The following is a 22124-nucleotide window of genomic DNA, read 5'->3' as shown; positions in this document are numbered from 1 at the left end:
ATACATCACATTCTGCATTCCTCACATTTCTGATCACCGCTAATTCTCTCCGTTCAGACTTCACCAGTGTTGGATTACCGATGCTGTTTGATAAATGCCACATGCAGGCTGGGAACATATACCCGTGCATTCTATCTAATGTACTCTGAGAGTTGATGGCTTGTCACTGCAGCTGCAGCAGAGCTCTCCGCTACCTGCTCAGTGCGAGAGCTGCAGATGGGGAGAATTACACGCTGCTACAAATACCGGGCCGGCTGACATAGGAGGGTGCTGGAACATCATCTTTTGCGCATTACCAGCGCGTATCATAAGCAAACACAGCTGGTAGGAATAAAGGAAGGTTGCTTGATTGTTTTGAGCCTCTACTGAAAGCAAGAAACGGCAGTGAGTTGTGCACTCAGTTGATCTCCAGACTGCAGATCCAAGCTGCAGCATTAATAAAAAACATGGAGTTATTTTTTCCCAGGGATATATTCCTGTGGCTGGTGACATGACACTAAGCTGGGATCCAGCAGAGCACTTGAGCGCAGGATGAGGAGTTTTTCTTTCCTGCAGTAGCTACGGGAGCAGCCAGCTTAATGACAGAGGACTCTGCTTGTCTTTGTTTGTGTTCTTTCGTGCTCCCCTTGTTACTGGGACTAATGGGATATGAAAACCAGCACACACACACACAGATTACTTACACACCTTGACCTTGACTTGCTAGGGTATGTATGGATCGAGCACATGTGTTTCGACGAGGAGGGCTGTGGAGTTAGTGTTAGGGCTGTGGTGTGTGTGTGTGTGTGTGCGAGCGCGCATGTGTGCGTGTTTGTGTTTCCAATTGATCTGTTGATGTCACTCGGAGCAGAAAAGAGTGGAGCAGCCTCGCCCGGCATCAGGCAATCGATCGGTGTTCAGCCTCGTTTTCTGAGAAGCCAGAGAAAATATCGCCCCCGAATCTTGTTGCCAGAAATGCTCGATCACTCCCATGACAACGGGGAAAAAAGGGACTGAAATAACGGGGCCTCTTTTTTCAAATATGTGTCCCTACCACAACACCCCCTCTGTTTGTGCAGTTCCTGTCGCGCTTGCAACTTAAGAGGCGATTTCGGATCTGATTGGACATTTACATGACGAGGGGTTGACAGCATGCTCATTTCATTGGCCTTAAAATCCGGATTGGATTTGCAGTCCCTCATGGGCAGTGCTGCTGGTTCGTTGACAGAAAGCGTGGGGGAAGGAGACGGGGAGCAGAGTGCCAATCATCACCCAACAGCTGCCCTCCTCCGAGACGTGGCCTATAAAAACAGCCTGGGATGGAGACACACACACACACGTACACTCACACGCTGTGATGCAACCACAGGTCATCGTTCTATTCCCGTCTCATCAGGAGAGGGGCCCGCTGAATACCATCGCAATGCAATTATTGGGCTTTGGGAATCAATAGCGGAGAAGATTAAACCTCGCTGCCATGCATGACCACAGAGAGGAAGACACAGGTGGCTCCATTTCCTTTTCATCCCTCTGACTCCTCTAACGCCTGTAAGTTGACAACAAGGCTGCAACAGCTGCCAAACTAGAGGGAGAGAGGAGGCACCGAGGGATACCAACAAGGACAACATAGTAGCAGCTATGAGTGGCGAAAACAGCTGAGTAAGCACTGATAGTACAACTTCCCACTGTGTAGGGAGGGAAATCAGAGATTCTACAATAGAAACCTTTGATTGACACCTAAACCTACAGACAACAGGCCAAACCTCAGACCCAGAATATAACAGGATCCCGACAGACAGCTCGAGCACCAGCATGGGATAAAAAAAACTCTTTTTAGTATAATGCTGAAGCTTTGTATGTGCAGTGTAAGTCTGATGTGTTGGCGGCGCTCAAGCCTAAAGTCTTACACAGCACCTGTGGCCTCATTCCTTACAGCTCACATACTGAATGGCAGATTGACACCATGGGGCAATGTTAGTTAGTGTGTGTGCGTGTGCGTGTTGGTGTCGTGTTTCAGACAAGGTAGGCAGCCACACACAGAACAGGGCACAGACAGTCCGCGAGCTGTTTGGAGAGCTCCATGTACATCCAGCCTGACTGACCCCAATAACTGCTGTTTCCATGCTAAACCAGCGGCGGATAATTACTATGCCATGAGGGATAATTCATCCCATTAGAAGTTTTTTCTTATTTTTCCTCCATGCCTCAGAGCACTTGGAGACAATAACCTTAGCTTGTCAACAGGAGGGGAGAATACCGTCTCTCGGATTTCTACGTCCGGTTAACAAAAGTGCTCAACCCCCCCCACCCCCTCTCAACCAAAGGTAACACCATCCAGGTGAACCCCCTCACTCCTTCATTAACCTTGCGTGCCCTCCGTGCCCTCGGGACTGGTCCTGTTCACAGCTGCGTGTGAGAGTCACTCACTTAGCCGCTGCCCAAGGGCCATTAGCACGGAGGCCTGTCATCTCCGGAGGGAGAGCTGAGCTCAGGCCGTCCTGGTGCTCTGACAGATCTGCTGAGCTCAGGTGAGGCCACGGCCATACGCTGATGGACGGCTCCAACCACCTTCAGCCCTAACCTGACAGCTCTGAACACCGCATCCTCTTACACAGAGAGCTGAGACCTCCCCTCCTCAGGCATTAATAACACACGTGCACACACACGCACATGCACGCACGTACATATACACAATAGAAATGAGCGCATACCTCATGTCAATTTGTGTTGTGTGAGCTGCTTTTGAAAGAGGTTGGAGTTGCCAAACAACAGAAATAACTGGTGCTGCGGAGGCTGAGCTCACCACAAGGTATTTTCCATTTGTTGTCCCTAAGCATAAAAACACCAGCTAACAATCATCGCACTGCACTATAATCATCACCCCACCCCCCTCCCATTATTTTCCATCCAATGGGGCTGTGATAATTATAGTTTTTATTATTTTTATAATATGTATATGTACCTGCCAGGGAGAGCATAACTATCTTTAGCGAATAATAACAAACACTTGATTTTCATTGGAAACAGACACAATTATCTAATTACACTCACTGATTGGGGGCCTTATTCTAAGAAAATGACATTTTAACCAGTAAAAAATAGACAAGAGATGGACATGCAGTAATCAAAATGCAAACACTTCTAGATATGGGACATTTTATTTTCATTCCAGTAGTCCTGATCGAGAGCCAAAGAAAAAGGGTCAACACTATCCTTTGCTCAAACTGAACCAGAACAGAGTTCACGGGGTGATTCTGACTCAGACATGTTTTTGTTCTACGTCTTGGATCCTGCAGTGTGTGGTGAGTGTTTTTAAATGCGTGAGGGTGACCTGGCAGCAGAGAAAGCACTCCCACCGCCTGTAAACACCTCCGTTGGCAGTTTGCTTTCCCAGGTGGAGGCGAGCTGCCAGGACAGGGGGAGCGAGGAAGGAGAGCAGGCAGAGCCTGCAGGTGCTTACAGAGGCAGGGATTGTTCCCTCTGGAGATGGAAGCGGGGGGTTGGGGGAACCGGAAGGTGTGTATATGCATGTGTGTAAACACATACACGCACAACACTGAGACTCTCCCCTCCAGCTCCTTGGTGACGTCAGCCTCCTAACCTCGCCTTCACACCTAAGCTCCCCGTCTTGGCCTACCCGCTCTCACAGCCCAAGGTCCAGACACCCAGCATTCCTCAGGCCAGTGTGAGAAAGAGGTCGCCTGGGGATCAGGGGCCAAGCGGAGTCTGAACCACGACGGGCCGGGCAAACCAAACCCACAGCAGCCCTGTTAGGCAGGCCAGCTGGGGCGCCTCTCAGGGGACCTACAAACGCAGACGGTACAGGGGGCAAACCAGCTACACATGCCCGTCCACTAACACACCGTGTGTGCGTGGGGAAGGGGGAGGGGGGGGAGTCTGCGGTAGTGTGCATAACTCAAATAATGGGCCAATGCAAACAGAATTAGGAGTCAAACACCCTTCACAGTTTCTTGTTAAGATTTCGTACTAATCTCTGGGTGCAGGTCAGTGTGTTTCACAAATTCATGCACCCTGCTGATTAAAAGAAATTGAATTGAATGACATGTTTGATCCGACACATCCGGACTATTAGCAGTCCGTTCAGGCATAAAATGAAAAAGTTTCTTTGAAACACTAGACTATTAAATTTTTTGACCACTGCTGCTCACAGAATCGACAAACACATGAAAAGACATGGAGATGAAGGAGGAAGGTGGAGGAGTTGTTTCTGATAGAAACGTAACTGAAACTTTCATGTTGCAGTGAAACTGTGTGTAAATGAGATGTGGAATTAAAATGGCCTATTTACTGAAAAGCCAACAGAACACTGATTTCTTTTTTCCCGGTGGATATTTCTGTCCTCACCACTCCATTCAGCTCACCTAAAGTTAGTCTAAAAGCATCAAGGGATGTGAGGGGGTGGGGTGGTGGGGGAACACTGGGCTGTATTCTTTCCCCCTGGATCTCAAACCCGCCTGCTCGCCCTCAATGGCACTTTGTGTGCAAGTTTGTTGGTGTTTGAGTGAGTTTGAGGGCACGCGGAGACGAGACGGGGGTCCGGTCCTCCAATGAGAGGGCTTTGCAAGGTATCTCCCTAAAAAGGTGGATTCATTGGGGTCTAGAGTGGAACAGGAAGCCCTGCCCTGAGCCAGAGTCCTCAGACGCTCTGGGTGCATGTGTGCAGGCTCTCAGGAGAACAGCCGGCCTGGCTCCCGACTGTGTTTTCCTTTCTGTTGACCTGCCCTGCTGCTGCTGCTGCTGCTGTTAGGAGATGTCACTCCCTCACGTTAAGCCTGCTATACAGCGGTGCTAATAATTCTTTTTTTTTTTTAAGTGCAAACGTCTTAAAATTGTTGGCAGTTTTCAAATATGCAACACAAATATGTCAGTGCTTTATCTTGTGAAGATTAGAATGTGTTTAAGCTTCGCAGACTATAAATTAGACGCCGGGAAGTTGAGCCAATTTGTATCTGCTTTTCCTAAGAAAACAGATAAAAGATTCGGTTTCTATTTCAAATCCTATGTCTTGAGCTTAATAGGTAATAAGGAGAAGGATTAGAGGCATAGGTAAATCATTAGTGGGGTGATTATGTAAATCAACTCCATAATGTGCAGCATTACTAGTTGTAAATCATGCTGTCGATCTCTTACTGTCAAAGTAAAAACCCTTTACATGTTAATGTGTGAGAAAACTGCATTGTTGCTGTTGTTCTTGGACTCAAAGCTGCTGCATTTATCCATCCAAGTGAGCAAACCCCAGCACAACAACAACAGAGTTGTGCAGTAATTACCCCACCACACAGACTTTGTGTTGAGGTGTTAAGCTGCACTGCAATTATGGGATTAGAGGAAACCTACCTGTTTGCAACAAGCCGATTCCACTGTCTGTTACATCGTAATGGCCGCTGGATGTCGAGCAGCACACCTGTAAAGAGAGGTAAAACGTGAATGTGGTTGCAAGACATAATAGATCACAATCAAAAACTGAAACACTGAGCTATTTGATTTGCAGCTAAATGGAATCTCTTTTGTGGCTTGTGATTGTCGGATATGTTGGATAGACAAGCTATCATTCACTTAACATCCCTGAAGGGCAATATAAAATCCCTGATAAGTGCACTCTTGGCTGCCATACAGTGGTCAACTTTCAGTAAACGCTCGCAAAGATTTCACTGCCGTTTTTTTTAACCGCTCAATGGACACTTCCATCACACAGCTCCTCCACCACTGGCTGCCCAGCGCTGCGGCGACAGGCAGTTGATTTTGCCGTTTCTAAATGGCACTGCAAGCAACCGTGTGGGGTTGATACTCGCGAGGGCTCTCATCAGACACGCTGCAGCAACATGACGTCCCTCCACTGAGAGAAACCACAGGCTCTTTGAAGGCGTGTTAAACCTGTTGGCGTCACCCAACAGAAGGTGGAATGGAGGGAATTCTCTGACTGTGTCTTCAATGCATTAATGAATGAATGGCGCCTGCTTGGCAACAGGAAGCGCAAGGAACGCATTGAGTATCTGCTGTTAGCACAACATTATGACTCGTGTGTGTGCGTGTGTGTGCGTGTGTGTGCGTGTGTGTGTGCGCGTGTGTGTGTGTGTTCAGAGTTTTCTGCATGTAAAGCATGAAATCTCATAAACTCCTTTTATTTATTTTTTTCACCACGTCGTAAACATCAGACTATCGAGATGAAGAAGAAGATCAGACGGGGATTAATTAAGGGTTGGAAGAAACCCCCTTTATGGCTACCATACACTTTTAAGCTCCAGTAAACAAGAAGCAACACATCTCATCAAATGAATTCTGCTCCTCTCGGGACCACCGGCTTGGAAAGGTTCAAAGGCTTATTTTCTGTTTCGAACCGAAAGAAAAGGAATAGGTTGCAGTCGAGATGCGTGTGCTCGGCAGTGCCGGCCGTGTCTCTGTAAAAACTGGCAGGCTGGTCCCGACGATTGCAACACAGCTCATGAAAATGGAACAGCAGCATGACTAACATTTTAAAACGCTGCGTCTGATCTGTTTGCTCCTCTCCTTTCCGAGCCCGGCAGGCCAGCGTGACCCAGCGTAACCTGACCTCCGGACTCGTGCACCCGAGACTCCGCACCTTTTCAGAAGCGTGCTCGTGCATCCCGTCCTTGTGATCTCCGGGATTTCAAGCTCGGTCGATGGCGAGAAAGGTCACGGCCAAGCAGGCAGAAAATAAAGCGCTCAACACAATGGATGCCGATTCTGACTAATTGTCAACAAAGGCGGCGCGTTGCCGGCGCAGGTGCAGGTTGGACTGGGACTGCATAGCAGAGACATACGTCAGATTCCTGTCATGTGAGTCAAACCACCTGCCCACATTCTTACACTGCGGGGCAGCATTCTTGTTTGAGAGCTGCACTCGAAACTCTCTGCCCTCCTTTCCCGTTTCGTGATGACGTGACTCAGAAGGTGCTCGTATGCCAGTTATTAAAAAGACCGGCTTCAACGTCGCTGCATTCGCATGTTGTAACCGTGCTGCTCGTCAGCAGATCTCACGGCAGTTCACATCCAAGTCCAAGTTGGGCTGATTACTGAAATGAGTCTGATCACATCCATGCACCTCAGGGATTTAGCTAATCTGATCACACACACATCAGGTTGCCATCACTACATGGCCTTGGCAGACAGGTTGGCTGCGACAGCGTCTCGCCCCCCCTTCCCCTTGTCACGTCTGTCAAACAGCGACAACAGTGTTTTAACAGTGGACTGTACAACTGCAGCTGTACTCTAATTAGCCTGGACAAGTTATCACACACACACACACACACGCACACACACACACGCAGCCTGCTGAGAGGGGGATTCCAACGCCAGATGGTGGAGCGTCCCTCCTGGACAGAGTCTGCATTTGTCTGAGCCCCGCCCGTCTACCCTTACCACACAACCACCAGACAATTAATAGAGGTAGAGTTGGCTGCTATTCACTGCAACAATGGGAAAACAGAGCTGCGGGTGTTGGATAAACTAGAACCACTGTGTGATGAAGTCCTCTAACGCGATTAGATCTATTAAAAGCACATGAAGGTGTTGTATGAGAAGTTCTGACGAGGTAGCGGTGGATGTTAATGGCGATCAAAGCAGCAGTGTTTGTTGTTCTCAATTCAAGAGCAATGAGCTGTGTAATTAAGTGTGCTAATCTGTCAGGGATTACAGAGAGCCAGCAGCTCTGTTTGTGTAGCAGCCTATCGTAACTATCATCTCTGATCTCAATGTTGGCAATTAAATGTCCTGTTGATTTACTTCCTTCCTCAACCTTTTCTTTTTTTTCTCCTCTGTGAGGAAACGCAATCCCCATGTCTTATTAAGAAAGATAGACTCTGTGATGTATCTGATAATGCAGTACCACAGCCCCAAGCTGGCAGCACCCAGTTCAGTTGCCATGGCGATGCTGTTCGAGATAAAGGTCAAGAAACCACAAAGGAGCTCAGCTTGCTGAAATCTCAGAAAACTGCCTTTTTAATTTATTTTATATTCTAGGATCCTCAGTGCAGTCGCATGTCACAATGCAGTATCTGCTCACATGTCCCTTAGTTACACGGTTATTATAGGATGCCTGAAATACCAGGTATAACACCATGGCAACGCTGGAAAGCGGGACAATTAACATTATCGCTACATATCAGTTTACCACTGCAGGTGAATGTTAATGAGTTTCTCAAGTCTCAGACCTCCGGCGTGCATCTGAGCATGACGCCGAGCGCGAAAAACATGACAGGAATGTGGATCTTCCTGACAGCAAATAACACTCACACACCGCTTACTTCCATCTTCATTCAAAGTAGCAGCACTCACACGGCACAGCCAGCTTCACAGGCCACTCTTTTCTTACACACAAGCCAGTGCAGTGCACACTCCCTTAGTTGACCTTTCACAGATAAAACACAAATGACGATTTCCTATTGCTTGGTCATTTATTTGTCTTCCTGACTTTGACAAATCCTTCAGTCCATTTGCTTCGGCGTGACTCCCTTGACACATGCCTGCGACGTGCACCAGGACAGTGCAGAGCCACATTATTTATTGCGTGACACTTCAGGACCCCTTTCGTAGAGTTGAGCCAAACAGCTCCCTGTGTTTGACACTTATTCCACTCTCATAACGTCCACCTTTGTTTTTCAGTATAGCATGAGAAGAAATGACTCATATTGGTGAACACGCCACACACATTTAGAGCGGTGAATGGTGAATGATAATTCTTCGATTATGAATAGTCTTTCAGTCCTCGCTGTTTCCATTATACGGCGACCAGCAGTTTGATAACTGTCCAGAATACTGAGACCAATCTCTTGTGTTTTTATTCAGCACCATTTTTTTTTTAAAGAAAAACATCACACGGACAAGTTGACAGGGAGAGGTGAACCTCCACCGAAATCTTAAGTTATAACAACACGACGGCGTGATCCAGAGGAAACATTTAAAATGAGGATACAGCATGCTGTTTTTGCAAGGCCAGCTTTTCGTGCAGTGACGCACTCTCCAAGCATTGCTCCTCTGGGACCACCATACACTCACAAATACACCAGAAGTGAACACACACACACACACACACACACACACACACTACAGCCCATACACAGATATGCACACACAGAACTACCGTCAGCTTGGAGCGGACAGATTTCATATAAAATCCCCAACAGAGACTGGTGGATCTCTGGCCCCCCTTGGTTCTATTTCTGCACATAGAAACTAGGCTAAGAGGAAGGGGAGACTAGCAGTCCAATTTAACAGTGTTGGAGAGACACGGAGAGAGAGCAGAGGAGTCATGAGGAGACAAGAAATAGGTGCTGGCTAAAACCGGGTCAGTCTGGGCTGGATTTGTTTTGCAAAGCAAATGTTTCCATTGTTTATATATAGTATATATACGTGTGTGCGTGTTCCCCTTTCCCCTGGTTTTACAGTGTGTGTGTGTGTGAGAGGGAGCCAATGGATGGAAGTCATTCATGCTGGCTAGAGTGTGACGGGCAGCGGTGAACCGCTCTGCTCATGTGGCCAGATCCTTCCCCTTCATTCCTGCTACGGGGTGATTCCTTTTCATGTGTCAACCCCAGCAGTATAAATAGTCTGGGAGAGGAAGGAGGGGGAAGGAGGGGGGGGGGGGCATAATGAGGGAGGAGAAAGTGCATCTTTTCTGGTCGTTCACGTGACCAATTTTGGGATTTGAGCGTGTGAGAGACAGTGACAGAACCAACGCGGGGAGAGAGGCAGGCCACACTGCACAGCGTCTCAGAGGAGAAAGCTGACCACAAATATGCCCGACTGTGGCCGGCGGGCTCCTGACCGACTGCTCTCCTCCCTTTGCCTTGCGGTCCGCAGTGGGTGGGGGTGTGCTTTTTCCATTCCACTTCCTCTCCCTGCCACACAGAAAGCAAACGTGCTGCAAAGAGAGGGTCTTCAGGAACTCGTACGGGGGGAATAAAAATCCACAAGAGATGGGGAGTGTGTGAGGATAATCTTTCTTCCCTGTTGGTAGCGAGTCAAACGCACATGTAGGAGCGGAGAGGCTACTGTTTTGAATATTTGTGTTATTGTTGTGTCACATTCTTTAGTTTAGTTGTGTCATTATTTTACCTAGAAGTCGTGGACGTGTTGCTCAGAATGTACTTCCTGTAGTAACTGTGTGTTGTGTACCCGTAGTAACACGCTCACACAATGCAAATCCTATTTCTACCAGTTTCAGTTTGCGTTTTTTCTTTTCTTATATCACTGACGTTGATGTGTGGATGTCAAATCCAGCTGGTGTAAGTGCTTAAAGATGACCAATGCACCAAGATAAATACAAACTCGAATCAGAAGTCCTGCCAGTGTGTGAGGATGACCATGCTGTTGTTTCAGTGACAAAAAAACACTATGACATTTGAGACAGCTTTCTCTCTAATCTTCTAAATGTGTGACTGTCAAACTGGGCCAAAATCAAATTAGAGGCCTGTAGGTGTGCCAGCCTTACCACTTAAATACAATTCAACCTAATTTTCTTTCACTAATCAAAAGCTTGAATTCAGCTCGAGTGCCGCGGCGCATTAGTCCCAGCCAGTACGTGCTAAATATTTGATGGTAGTGGAGAGGATGCATAGTGAAGCATCAAGGGAGCAGACTAAACCTATAGCCCATCAATAATACATCCAGGACTAGCCCACATGCTCGTATATGAGATAATGCTTTAGAAGTATTGGAAAGACATGCAGTGAAGCGAAGCAAAGGTATTTGAGATGAGATGAGACTGTCTGACTGCTGAGGGGGGGGGGGGGGGGCGTCTCTCAGGAATACTGAACAGCAGTTGAACTCAACCTTGAATGTGGACACGGAGTGTGTTTTATGTGAAATTTTGAAAAGGAGCCACGTTAACCAGAGAGAGACTCAAACGGTATCCGGTTATACGGACATTGTCCCTCTCACAAGCCCACTATTTGTCCTGGACCAATGGAAGGAACAGTGTGTAGGATGTATTCTCCATAGAAGATAAGAAATGACAGAATCACTTTACAATTCATCCCCTGGGGAGCGTGGATGTCCAAGGCGAAATTTGTTCCAATCTACCTTCTGGATGTAGAAATATTTCAATGGTTCAAAGTCAAAAATGTGATCTGCTGCTGGCATTAAATTAAAAGTCAGGGGATTCCCCAGAGAAACATGCATGTGGAGCCAAAATGCCATGGCCATCCATCCGACTGTTAACGGTGGACCCACCAACCAATGGGCCGACCACCAGTAAATGTAGGGTTACGTCAAGGTAGTTAAAACAGCCTAAGACTTCACTTACATCACCACGTGTGCGTGCCAGTGTCAGCTCATGTGAATTTTTTTAATCCTGTCAGTAATCCCAGCACTATTTTTACATAACAGTGTGGAGGATTAAAGTCATTCTGTAGTGTTTTCTATTGAGATTTTATTTGTCCTCACTTTTTTTTCCTTTCATGAGGATGCGGGGAATCCACAATGGGGGGGACATTGAAACGTCTTGCCCCATAATTATCATAAACTGGTATACGTACAGTGCAGGAAGGCGTTCTTACATTATCTTAGTTAATGAAGCTCATTGAGACGAGGCGTCTTTAATTATCCAACGATTAAGCAGCATTTGCTGAAATGCTGCTGATCTATTCATTTAAATACTTGATATTTTACAGATCTACTTAATATACACTGTATACGTGTGGTATACTTGACACCTGACTCATCTACTTCCTCTGCCTTCCTCTTGATCTGCTCACCGTGTGAGCTGTAAAGCGTAACAATAAGATGTCCACAGGCTGTTGAGCGGTCTGTGTAGCCCGCAGAGCTGTTTCACGAAAAAGGAACGCACAGTGACCTCAAGCCATGATTAAAAAAAAGGAAGAAAATTGGTGAAGATTTGTGTTTTCAGCTCAATTTAGCATCAAACGGCTAGAAGCCAACTGTCTTCTCTGGATAATCACAGTGCTGAGGCTCCTCAAAATTGAGAATTATGGGGCAATAAGGGCCCAGCTGCTTCTTTATGGCTGATGTGAAATTGGAAATCAGCAATACACAAATGTGGATGAATAGTACTTTATAGTTAGTGAATGTGAATGGCAGATTATCTTTTAAATTCAAGAATTTATTGTATGTAGTGAGTTTCTATTTAGTTTCTTTGTAAAAAATGGGTGAGAATGTGTGAAATTGGAAATTAGTAATAGTACTGAATAGTACTTTATAGATAAATATGAATGTCAAACATGTTTTGTCCATCTTCAGGTTTCCGCTTGTTTTCCAATCAAAACCACAGCCAGAGAGATCCGACATATAAAAGCGTTTTCATTCTGAGGCGCTGTCAAGGTGACCCCTCCTGCCGCTGCACACATACTCACTCAAAAACAATCCGATAGTGGCACTCTCACACTGTCTCCATTGAGGGGGAGGGACACTAATGTGCAACTCAATTTCATCACAGTTATGGGGGGGGCGGGGGGTGTAGTTTAGTTTAGTTTAGGTCGTGGGGTTCATCTTTCACTGGCTCATGAATTAGATATGCATCTCATTACTTACTCTGCTATTTCATCAAACACTTTGAGAAACCTAAATGTGTCTTTCAGAGGCCAGCTTGAATCTTGTGTCTCAAAATGGAAGTTCTTCTCGGCGTGGGAAAACACACCTTCCTTTCCACCGCTCTTCCTCTCTGACTTCCTGCACATACCACGCGTGTTTTTATTAAAGAATGGCCCACTTACCTACAGCACAGTACAGAGCCTCGAGCCTGATGCACTAACCTGTCATTTACAATAAGAAGCTGCTCACATACTTCCATCAGCAACCTGCATGACGACACGGGATGCTGGCTGCGCTCTTGCCTCCTCAACATCGCAGAACATCTAAAGTCCCTCATTTCATGGCACGACGACCACATTCAGCTTCAAGTAGAATGCATTATATTCTGCGTTATAAATACATGCAATCAAAGTTGTTGGGAGTATTGTGTTGACAAGCTGCCTGCAGATCTATGCAGTTAAACATGGACCAGTAAACATTTATGGCATCAAAAGAACGCTGTAATAACCATCCCTTGGCAGTGAGGCGTAACCAACCATTCTGGTGCACAACTGCTCTGCAGAAACAAACACCTAAACTCAGCCCGCTATTGTCTCATAAGCAGACCCCGGATGGAATCTGACGATTATTTTTTAGTGACAGTTTTCTGTGGTGATCTTGAATAAAATATCTGCAGCATTTAGCCAAAGTGTTTTTCTTTTGCTTGTAATGTGATAGGCAATATTCATTTAAGATAGAAATGCAGCATTTCTATTTGTTTACGTGCAGCCAGAAAAAGAAAACCAGACACAAACGTCTGGCTGCCTGCTGATCAAGCTGTGCAGCGCGAAGTTAGCCGGATTTGAAATGAGAGGCCGGATAAGATAATGCGTGGCTGCCAGCCCGACATTAAGTTTAATACCTGCCTATGCACTTATTGTCCCTGGGACAGCACTCACATCTTGGAAACATAAAACCAATGACATATTCTCAGAGGAATTCAATCCTAAGTGTGAAACCCTTATTGCAGAAAAACACTAAGGGCTGTGTGTGTGTGTGTGTGTGTGTGTGTGTGTGCGTGTGTGTGCGCGTGTGTGCGCGTGTGTGCGCGCGTGTCCACCTCTGACCCAGGACATCTAAGTCTCTGACAGAGGTCAGCGCCCTCACTCAACTCCGGCTCTTCACACGAACACAGTAACGAGGACGCCACAGTAAAGAAAATCCTGCTGCAATCTCATCTAGCTCTGACAACATGACTGATATCCACAAATGAAATTTTAAAAAAGAGCTGATGAAACATGTAAGGGAACGCGCGCACCCACACACACACACACACACACACACGCACACACCTTATCCTGGGCCTGAACGTGGCTATAAAAGATTACACAATCCCTGTGCCAGGCTCCACTTTTCACTCCATCACATGTAAATGGAGGGTGGAGATTACATTTTCCCTCAACAGGGAAGGCTTTTCAAATATAGAGCCGCTGTAAATAAGCACTCTAAATATTATTCTAGCAGCTGTGAGAGCTTCCAGGAGCTGAGAGCTAATATCACTGCTAGCTGCATGTCTGCTGGTTTGTTGCTCATGCTGTGAGCAAATGTTGTATTCCAACAACAACTTGTCAATGAAAAATCCAATTTCAGTACTTCAGGACTTCGCGGTTTCATCACTCGTAACACATTCCAAGCTGCTGTTCTCTGTTGATCAATATTCATTGTGTGCGTGTGAGCGTGTGTGTGTGTGTGTGTGTGTGTGTGTGTGTGTAAGAAATGGATCACATTGTGTTCTATTTCCATTTCTTCATCGCATGTATCAGCACTGGACTCACTGGACTCAGGGGGACATTTGAATATGACCTTCACAACACAGAAATGTCACTTGTGTTGCATAGTTTTTTTCTCTTTTTTTGTAAATATCTCTTGGTGTGTGTGTGTGCGTTTGTGTGTGGGTGTGCGTGTGGGTGTGCGTGTGTGTGGGTGGGAAACGGAAACACACAATGTAGTCTGAGCAGTCAATATTTCAGTCATCTGACTAATAAAATAGCTTTTTGACTGTTAGAATAGCACACCGTGATATTATTTTCTCCGTGTTATCCCATACAATCCGTAATGAATGCAGAAACAATCCACAGACCAACATATTTTCATTTCTACAATATTGGGCCTCTCAGACTTCCCTGAGAAATGTGAGATTATCATGAGAGGCGGAATGCAGGGAGTGAGGAGAGCACATTTCTTTCCCATCATATTTCCAAAGCAGGGATGATCTGTTATTTGACAGCACAGTGCTCCACACATGCCCAATCTCTCCTCTTTCCTTCCCGCGATTCTGCCGTCTGAAGAGACGAATTTCAGCTCTTTCTTCAGATAAATAGTCTTCTTATATAATGGGACAGGAAGGGTGGGACGTCTTTTTATAACATGGGGGCTAATTGCGACAGGGTGTTTTGGACAGGAGCTGGATGGAGACTTGGAGAATCCCTCTGCTTCTGCTCGTGACTCATCTCGCTGTCACTCTGTCTTGAAAAGTGGATACACTCTCCAGAATGCAGCTTGTGTAATGACCTCACAGCTGTGATGAGTGATGTCGGATGCAAGGTTGGGCCGATGCCAAAATGTCAGCGGTATCGGAGGGGAAGCGTCGCAGCAAAGTGACCATCGGCCGAGCCACGAGGCGGTGGGGTCAAGTCGGAGGAGGTCATAGGAGCGAAAGCTGCACCGAGGGAAATACGTCTGCTTGAGGGTAAAATCCGGAGGAGCCACATGAAAGGGCCTACGCTGTCTGGCAGAGGAAGAAACTCCCGTCTAATTCCACCGGTTACTATTACAGACGTCGGCTAAATCGGAGCCTAAAGAACACACAGACTGTTTTCTCACAGCAGCGGGAACGGCACGCCAGGATATAGACATAAAGAGATTAGTGGGAGATCTGTGGGAAACCGGTCTGGAAAAGTCCAGTTGGTAGGATATCATGTCATTGTTCCATTTACCATCTGTTCAATAGCATCAATATTTTGCTGTCAACAGTGAAATGAAATATTTTGGAAGATGTCGAAACATACCGCATGAAAGATGCCTTCCACAGGGATGCTTCATACTGTACGGGGGCCGTTGGTCTAATTCGAAACAGCCCCACATCAGATGGAAAAAAGCACGGGAAGAAAGACGCAGCAACCCTATAAAGTGAATTACTAGAAGCCCTTACATCATTTTAATGCCTCTGCTGTTGTTTGGGAATTTTTTTAATGTGAGCGCTATAAAACGAGAGAGGTTGAAATGGAGAGAAGAGTGAGGGGTGAAACACACGACGGCTAAAGCCCAAAGCTACTCGAGCGTGGCCAACACAGAGAGGAGACACTTCCTGTCTGTCTCGTCGTGGCATATTCCGCTGCAGCACTTCATGTTGCTGAGAAGATCTGCGGGGACTTTTGTTTTCGTAGAATTTGCTTTATGCCGAAATGTCCCCAACAGACACAGACGCCGTCTTGACTTCTTCTCTGGCCTCTGTGGAACTGAAAGTGATGCCCTTTTCTTTCACTTGGTGCACTTCCACCCTCAGAAAGGGTGCTTAGTGTTGTGACAACATACAGCAAAAACATGTCGGAGACAGAACATAGCCGCAGCATTTCCCCTGCGACTGCTTTATGAGGAAATGCTAATTCAGAGGAACGGTTTGTATGGACGCTGGTAATGAGGAGCCCCAAAGGAAGTAGACAAAGCTATCAGGAATTAATCTGCATAGCCAGTCAGACTGGATAGATTGCTACCTATTTCTTGCAGAGTGCCAGAGCTGGCTTTAAAAGGATTATTACCACACGATCATCTGTGTCTTAATGCAAGATGCCAAAGGTCCACATGCAAAGGGTCCTGCCCTTGTCCAATGGGATGTGACCCTGTTTTTTTTTTTTTTTGGGGGGTATTCCCAGAATGACAGCTTGACTGAGATAACTCAGCTTAAGGTGCCTGGAAGAGACGCTAATCTGCGGCACCCCAACGTTTCTGTCCACCCCAGATTAGGCTGCAGTCGGTATACCCCCCCAAACTGCCCCATTGCTGGCTGAAAAGGGGGCGACCCTGGGTGCACGCAAGGGGGTGGCTGGAGTTGACACACATCAGGGTTTACTTACTTACCAAGAAGCGAATAACGTTAAGTGCTCAGTTTCTTATTCATATTCTGAAGAAACACTTAATCCCCTCTTTATGATAAGCTGTCGGGGAGCTTGGACTGTCTGTGGGTCTACGCAGAGACCAACACAGGGATTTAAGGTTCCAAAGCCACCTCAAATTAAATTAAACGTGGTGGCCTTCTAAATCTCAGAGCTACACTCTAAAAAGCCAATGGAATATGAATAACAGTGGCTGTGGCTGCCGAAGGGCAGACACAAGTGACCCAACCGGAGCATCGTAACTCATCCAGCTCCGCTCCAATCTTGTATGGTCCAATCTCCATCTCATTTCCCTGCACACCGTTATTCCCAAATGCAGTGAGCGGTAAGGGCACCATCGAGCTTACCAGGGCACCCTCAAATACCCCAGACGCTCCTCATTTTTGCCACGTCTGCTTCACAGATGGTCGTAAAAACGAGCACAGGCTTCTGGAGGAGCGTTCCCGGTCAGGCTGGACAGCTGGGCCCGATGTCCAGCCCGCTGCATGTAGCTGACTTGTCTTTCTTCACACATGGATTTGGACTTAAGTGTGTCTAAAACGGATCCTTTCCTCTTTCTCAATTCCACAACTTATAAATAAGGAAACTGACAAAATATGGACTGTCGGCATCTCTCTGATGATCCAGAGTTGAACACGCCGCATTTCAAGAGTGAACCAGATATTCAAAATGCATTTTTTTTTGCATTGCAAGTGGAAATGTATTCATTTGCTTACATTACAGTATTACAATACATCGCAGACTAAAAGTGACTCCCTGTTGTGAATTTAAAGGATGACACTATCAATATTGAGTTGGTTTTTTCACTCATTCCAGTGCCATACTGAGATCTAAAACCTCTCCAATATGCAGCGCAAGCCTCAAACAATTACTTTGTTTCCAAGCCGTCCCTCCTCACATACTGGGCGCATTAAATATTCAAGTCTTGTAAAATAACATATTGGCGGAGCGTCTATAAAATCCAGAGCAAAACAACCTCTCGTAAAAAGTCGTTGTGACTTCCCTCTTTTGTGGCTCTCACCATCATCTTGGAGAAGTCGAGCGTTGGAATCATAAACTTCAGTTTGTTTGTGCTGTTTTTTAAATAGTTTTTATTAAAAACACTAAGGTCTGTGTGTGTGTGTGTGTGTGTGTGTGTGTGTGTGTGTGTGTGTGGCTTCACCTCTGACACTGGGGATCAACAGAGAAGATCCAAGTCTTTGACACAGCCGCTGTGCATTGGTTGGTGCAATTTTCCCATCATTGTTGTGGTGCAGAATAGCCCCGGTGTCTGTGATGGTCACCCTCTGTCTCTGTGACAATGCTTTAGTGATCCACACACACTACAGTAATGGCTGTTGGTACAAAGACCTTTTGACGTCGGGGGGAGGACAGCATCGCTCGCGCTAAGCCAACATTCTGCGTCCACTTCCCTCTGACTGCCTGCCACTGCAGCAGCCGGCCCCTCCCCTCATTACTCCCCTCTCTCATTCAGCCCTTCTTGAAATGGTGGGGAGAGTCTTTTCTACTGTGTGTGTGTGTGTGTGTGTGTGTGTGTGTGTGTGTGTGTGTGTGTGTGTGTGTGTGTGTATGCGTGCGCTCATGCTAGCTTAATTGACATTAAGATCTATGAGTTTTGAGTACCTGCTGCTGCAGAAAGAGAACAAGGAAGCTGGAGAAGCGGAAAAGTAGAGGGATTAGAAAGGAGGAGAGGAGACAGAGAGCTAACGGGAGATCGTGTCCGAGGTGGTGGAAATGGAAAGCGGACAAATTGATACTTAATTCCGCTTAGAAACAATGTAATGAGCTCAGAAATTACATCAGGAAAAGACCAGATTTAAGACTAATGTCCCATTTTTACAATCGGCAACATCTCCACCGTAGCTCACAGAGCAGGAGAGGAGAGAACTGGTTGGAGAGAGAAGGAGGGAGGACGGCAGATCAGCTGGTATTCTATGTATTAGTTGTGTTGGATGCTCATGGTTGCTGGTCCCTCTTTGCGAGGGGATCCGCCGCTAACACCTCCCATGCATAATGCAACAAACGGCCCGGCAGCGTTCAGGTGGGAAGGGATGGGGACGAGGGTTAGCCCGGGCTGCTGCAACCACCCACCCCTCCCCAACACCATCATCCTGCGCTCCCTTCCTCATCCCTGTTTCCACTTTCTCCCCGTCTCCCGTCCTCGTGCCACAGCAACTCGTGCGGTTTGAAGGGCAGAGACGAACAGTGGCAGCATCACGGTGGAGAGGACTGTGGACAATAGGGTTGGTTTTTCGCAAGCCCCTTAATGAGGAGGTTTCCTCTGATCAAAGCACGAGGAGGGGCGGAGGAGACAGGAGTCCAAATCGCTACAGGAGTCCAAATCGCTACAGCGTAGAGGGAGCCTGACGCATCCACGACGGAGGATGACGGTGTGGCTTCTCATATATCTATCTGCTGTGACCGAGTGGTGCTAGAAGATTGCTCAGATTAGATATGCTCCCCCCCCCACACACACACACACACACACACACACACCCCACACCCACCATTCAACACATTCTTAGCTGTCGGTTGAGCAGCTAAAGCTTTACCGCCGTCATGGTCGCTCAGGTGCCCAAGGGTGTGTATGACTCTTAACAGACCGGACCTGAAGCCCTCAGGATGAGGAGCCGCGGGCATGTGGCTACTTAGAAGTGTACACATTGTTCCGTTTGGATTAGCCACTCCTTCTCTTTGCCAGGGGCTACAGAGTGAAATTCCATCTTTACGTTCCCCCTAATTTATCAATTTCAGAAATCTTGATGCCAGATATGCTTTGCTATAGGTAATGGGTAAAGAATACAGGAATTTCAAGTAGACCTGTGTGTGACAGTCATGCAAGTAAAAGAGAATGAATACAACTTGAGGGGGTCTCTTTGTACAGAAGAGTCTACTCCGCCATGAACAGCTTCCCTCCATTCTCCATGCTGCAGCAGTAATGTTAACCCATTCAGTGCCACAGTCCGATGTCCAAGCCTGGATAAGTACTGCCAAATGTTGGTCAAACTAAAATGAGGATAAAGATTAACCAGAGTCCGGCAGAGTCCTTGGCTATAACAATAGGTTACACAATTCTTGCTTTGCTAGTCAACTAAAATCAAATACATTTCTGGTGTGAATCTACAAACTGGGCTATTTCAATAATATTACTCTGCTTGGCCCTTGTCTATAATATTATAATATTTTCGATAATAAAAAACAGGAAAAAAATATTGTTCTTCAAAATCTCTGCATCATCTCACTGTGCTCTGCTCTTGGCTTCAAAATCATCTTAGTAATCAATCAATTAATCGATCAGGTCCATAATTTGGCCCGTACAAATGCACTGTTTTACATTTGACCACCCTCAATTTCCATCCGTACACAGTGTTCAGCTTTAATAAATCATGTTGTGGATCTCAGCTGGAGTGAGGAAATATGCGGACACTTGAGTGGGACGACCACATGGCCGCTCATCACAGCCGCACACAACACGCGCTATTAGGTGATGGACTAAAGGAACTAAGCACTCTCTCTCTCTCTCTCTCTCTCTCTCTCTCTCTCTCTCTCTCTCTCTCTCTCTCTCTTTCTCTCTCTCTCAATCGCTGAAACTCGTCTGACAGAAGAGCCCAAAAATACGCACACACACACACACACACACACACACACACACACACACACGCACGCACAGTGCAAGCGCATGCAGTCAGCTAAATGACATGACATTTCCTTTACAGCAACACGACTGCCCTGCCTTGGTGTAACCAGCACACTCAGTCTCCCCGCACCGTAACGCGCACCGCGGTGCGGTTGGAGCGCACATTAAAGCCCCCCCCCCCCCCCCCCCATTGTTCCGCCCGTCTCCGCTGAGGTGCTGGCTGCTCTCCGAGAGCCCGGAGCGGCTCACGGGCAATTAGCGCATGCACGTACACTCACACGGGGCTGCTCTGCGAGGTTTTTGCCGGCACCCTTGTGATAAACAAACAGCTCCGACAGAAAGGGAGAAGTCAGGTAGGTCACTTACCGGCGACGGTGTATCTATCCATGTAATTGAGGACGTTCCCAAAACTGAGGATCCCGGCGGCGGCGGCCGGTGAGTGGCATCTGAGCAGCGCGGCGCGGAATTTCTGCCCGGGTTTGCACGGGTGAAGGTCCGGGTTGGATTTCAGCGCGGGACTCATGCTGCCCGACAGCGTGCGCACCTCGTCCGAACTGCTGCAGCCTTCGATGTCGCACCCGTCGCTCTCCACACACATCTTCTGGCACGAAAGATCCAGCGCGGGGGGAGAGAGAGAGAGAGCGAGAGAGAGAGAGAGAGAGAGAGAGTAATAGACGGGAGAACGGAGAGGAGGATAGTTCACCGAGGACCGGACGCGGCGATGCTCTGTGATTTCTGCTGCGGTTGTTCTCAGTGGAGTTGCTGTCGCAAGTGTGGAAGTGCAGGACTCGATCTTCTCGGGATCATGTTGGTCTGCCAGTGCGCGGTGACGGACGGGCTGTGCGCTCCTTAGGATTTATGTTTCCTTTTTTTCTGTGAGGAGAGTCGCCTCCACCGCGCTATAGTGCAGGGGGTGTGACCCGGCTTGACTAACTCCGCCCCCCTCCCGAAGCCCCGCAGCGAATGATGGAGGCGCGCACCTGATACTGTGGTACAGATGCCGGGGAATGCAACCGGAGAGGAGAGTGCGGTTGGAAAACCCTTTTCTGTTATTTAAGGAAGCTGACGGCGGTGGGAAACGGGTGTGTGTGTGTGACTTCCCTTATATATACATGTATTTAATGTATATATTTGATATTTCACATATAGGGAGCATTATGGCTGCTGACTGAGTGAAACAAATACGGAATATTTATAGGCTTCTGATAGAAGCAGGTCACAGAAGTATGTTGCACATTTAGAGATGGACGGTAGCTCCCTCTTGGTCTGCTCGTATTTATAGTAAAAGATCCCAAATAGATCTCAGGATTTATGTGTGTGTTTTTGTATGCATGTAGTCCTCTCTCCATCTAAAATATTTTAAAAAATAGAAGACGAAGAAGATTTATTTAATCCCCATAACATGTCACACTGACCGCCATGCCTATTTAGCAATTTCTGATTAAAGACATGTCTGCTTGGAACTTTTGTAATTGAAGAATAAGAAAAGTCAATTTAATTTATAAAGCACATTCATTTACCGACTGATTTAATTATTTGATCGATGGTGACACTCAAATAAAACCACAGACATATGAGGATCAATAAGTGAATTTAGTAAAAGTATATATAAAATCCGAACAGGGAAGAAATGGAACAGAACATCTCACTGTGACTGGCAAACTACCGTCACTCAACAACAGGGATAAAGCAGTCTGAATGTGTAATGGACCAGATAAGACACATAGAAGCATTAACTGTTCTCCACAAATCCTTAACAGGCAGGAAGGCTTTTGCAAGTGATCTAATCTGGTGCTGACAGCACAGCTGATGTGTTTATTAATGTTAAA

The 22124-nt window shown here is 46.8% G+C and overlaps 1 protein-coding gene across 1 annotated transcript in view; it reads right to left on the bottom strand.

Annotated features, from left to right (window-relative positions):
• spns2 (spinster homolog 2 (Drosophila)) overlaps window positions 1-21158 on the bottom strand; it is a 56500-nt gene extending 35342 nt beyond the window's left edge. The window contains 3 exon segments of the mRNA XM_034550415.1: window positions 5338-5380; window positions 5382-5404; window positions 20662-21158. Of these exon segments, the coding sequence (XP_034406306.1) occupies window positions 5338-5380; window positions 5382-5404; window positions 20662-20893 (298 nt within the window). The 5' untranslated portion in view covers window positions 20894-21158.
• Window positions 21159-22124: the final 966 nt, after the last annotated feature.

Source organism: Cyclopterus lumpus, chromosome 14 (genome assembly GCF_009769545.1).
Source record: "Cyclopterus lumpus isolate fCycLum1 chromosome 14, fCycLum1.pri, whole genome shotgun sequence".
Lineage (NCBI taxonomy): Eukaryota > Metazoa > Chordata > Actinopteri > Perciformes > Cyclopteridae > Cyclopterus > Cyclopterus lumpus.
The sequence above is the reverse complement of the archived record's forward strand: the minus strand, read 5'-3'. Positions and strand labels throughout refer to the sequence as shown.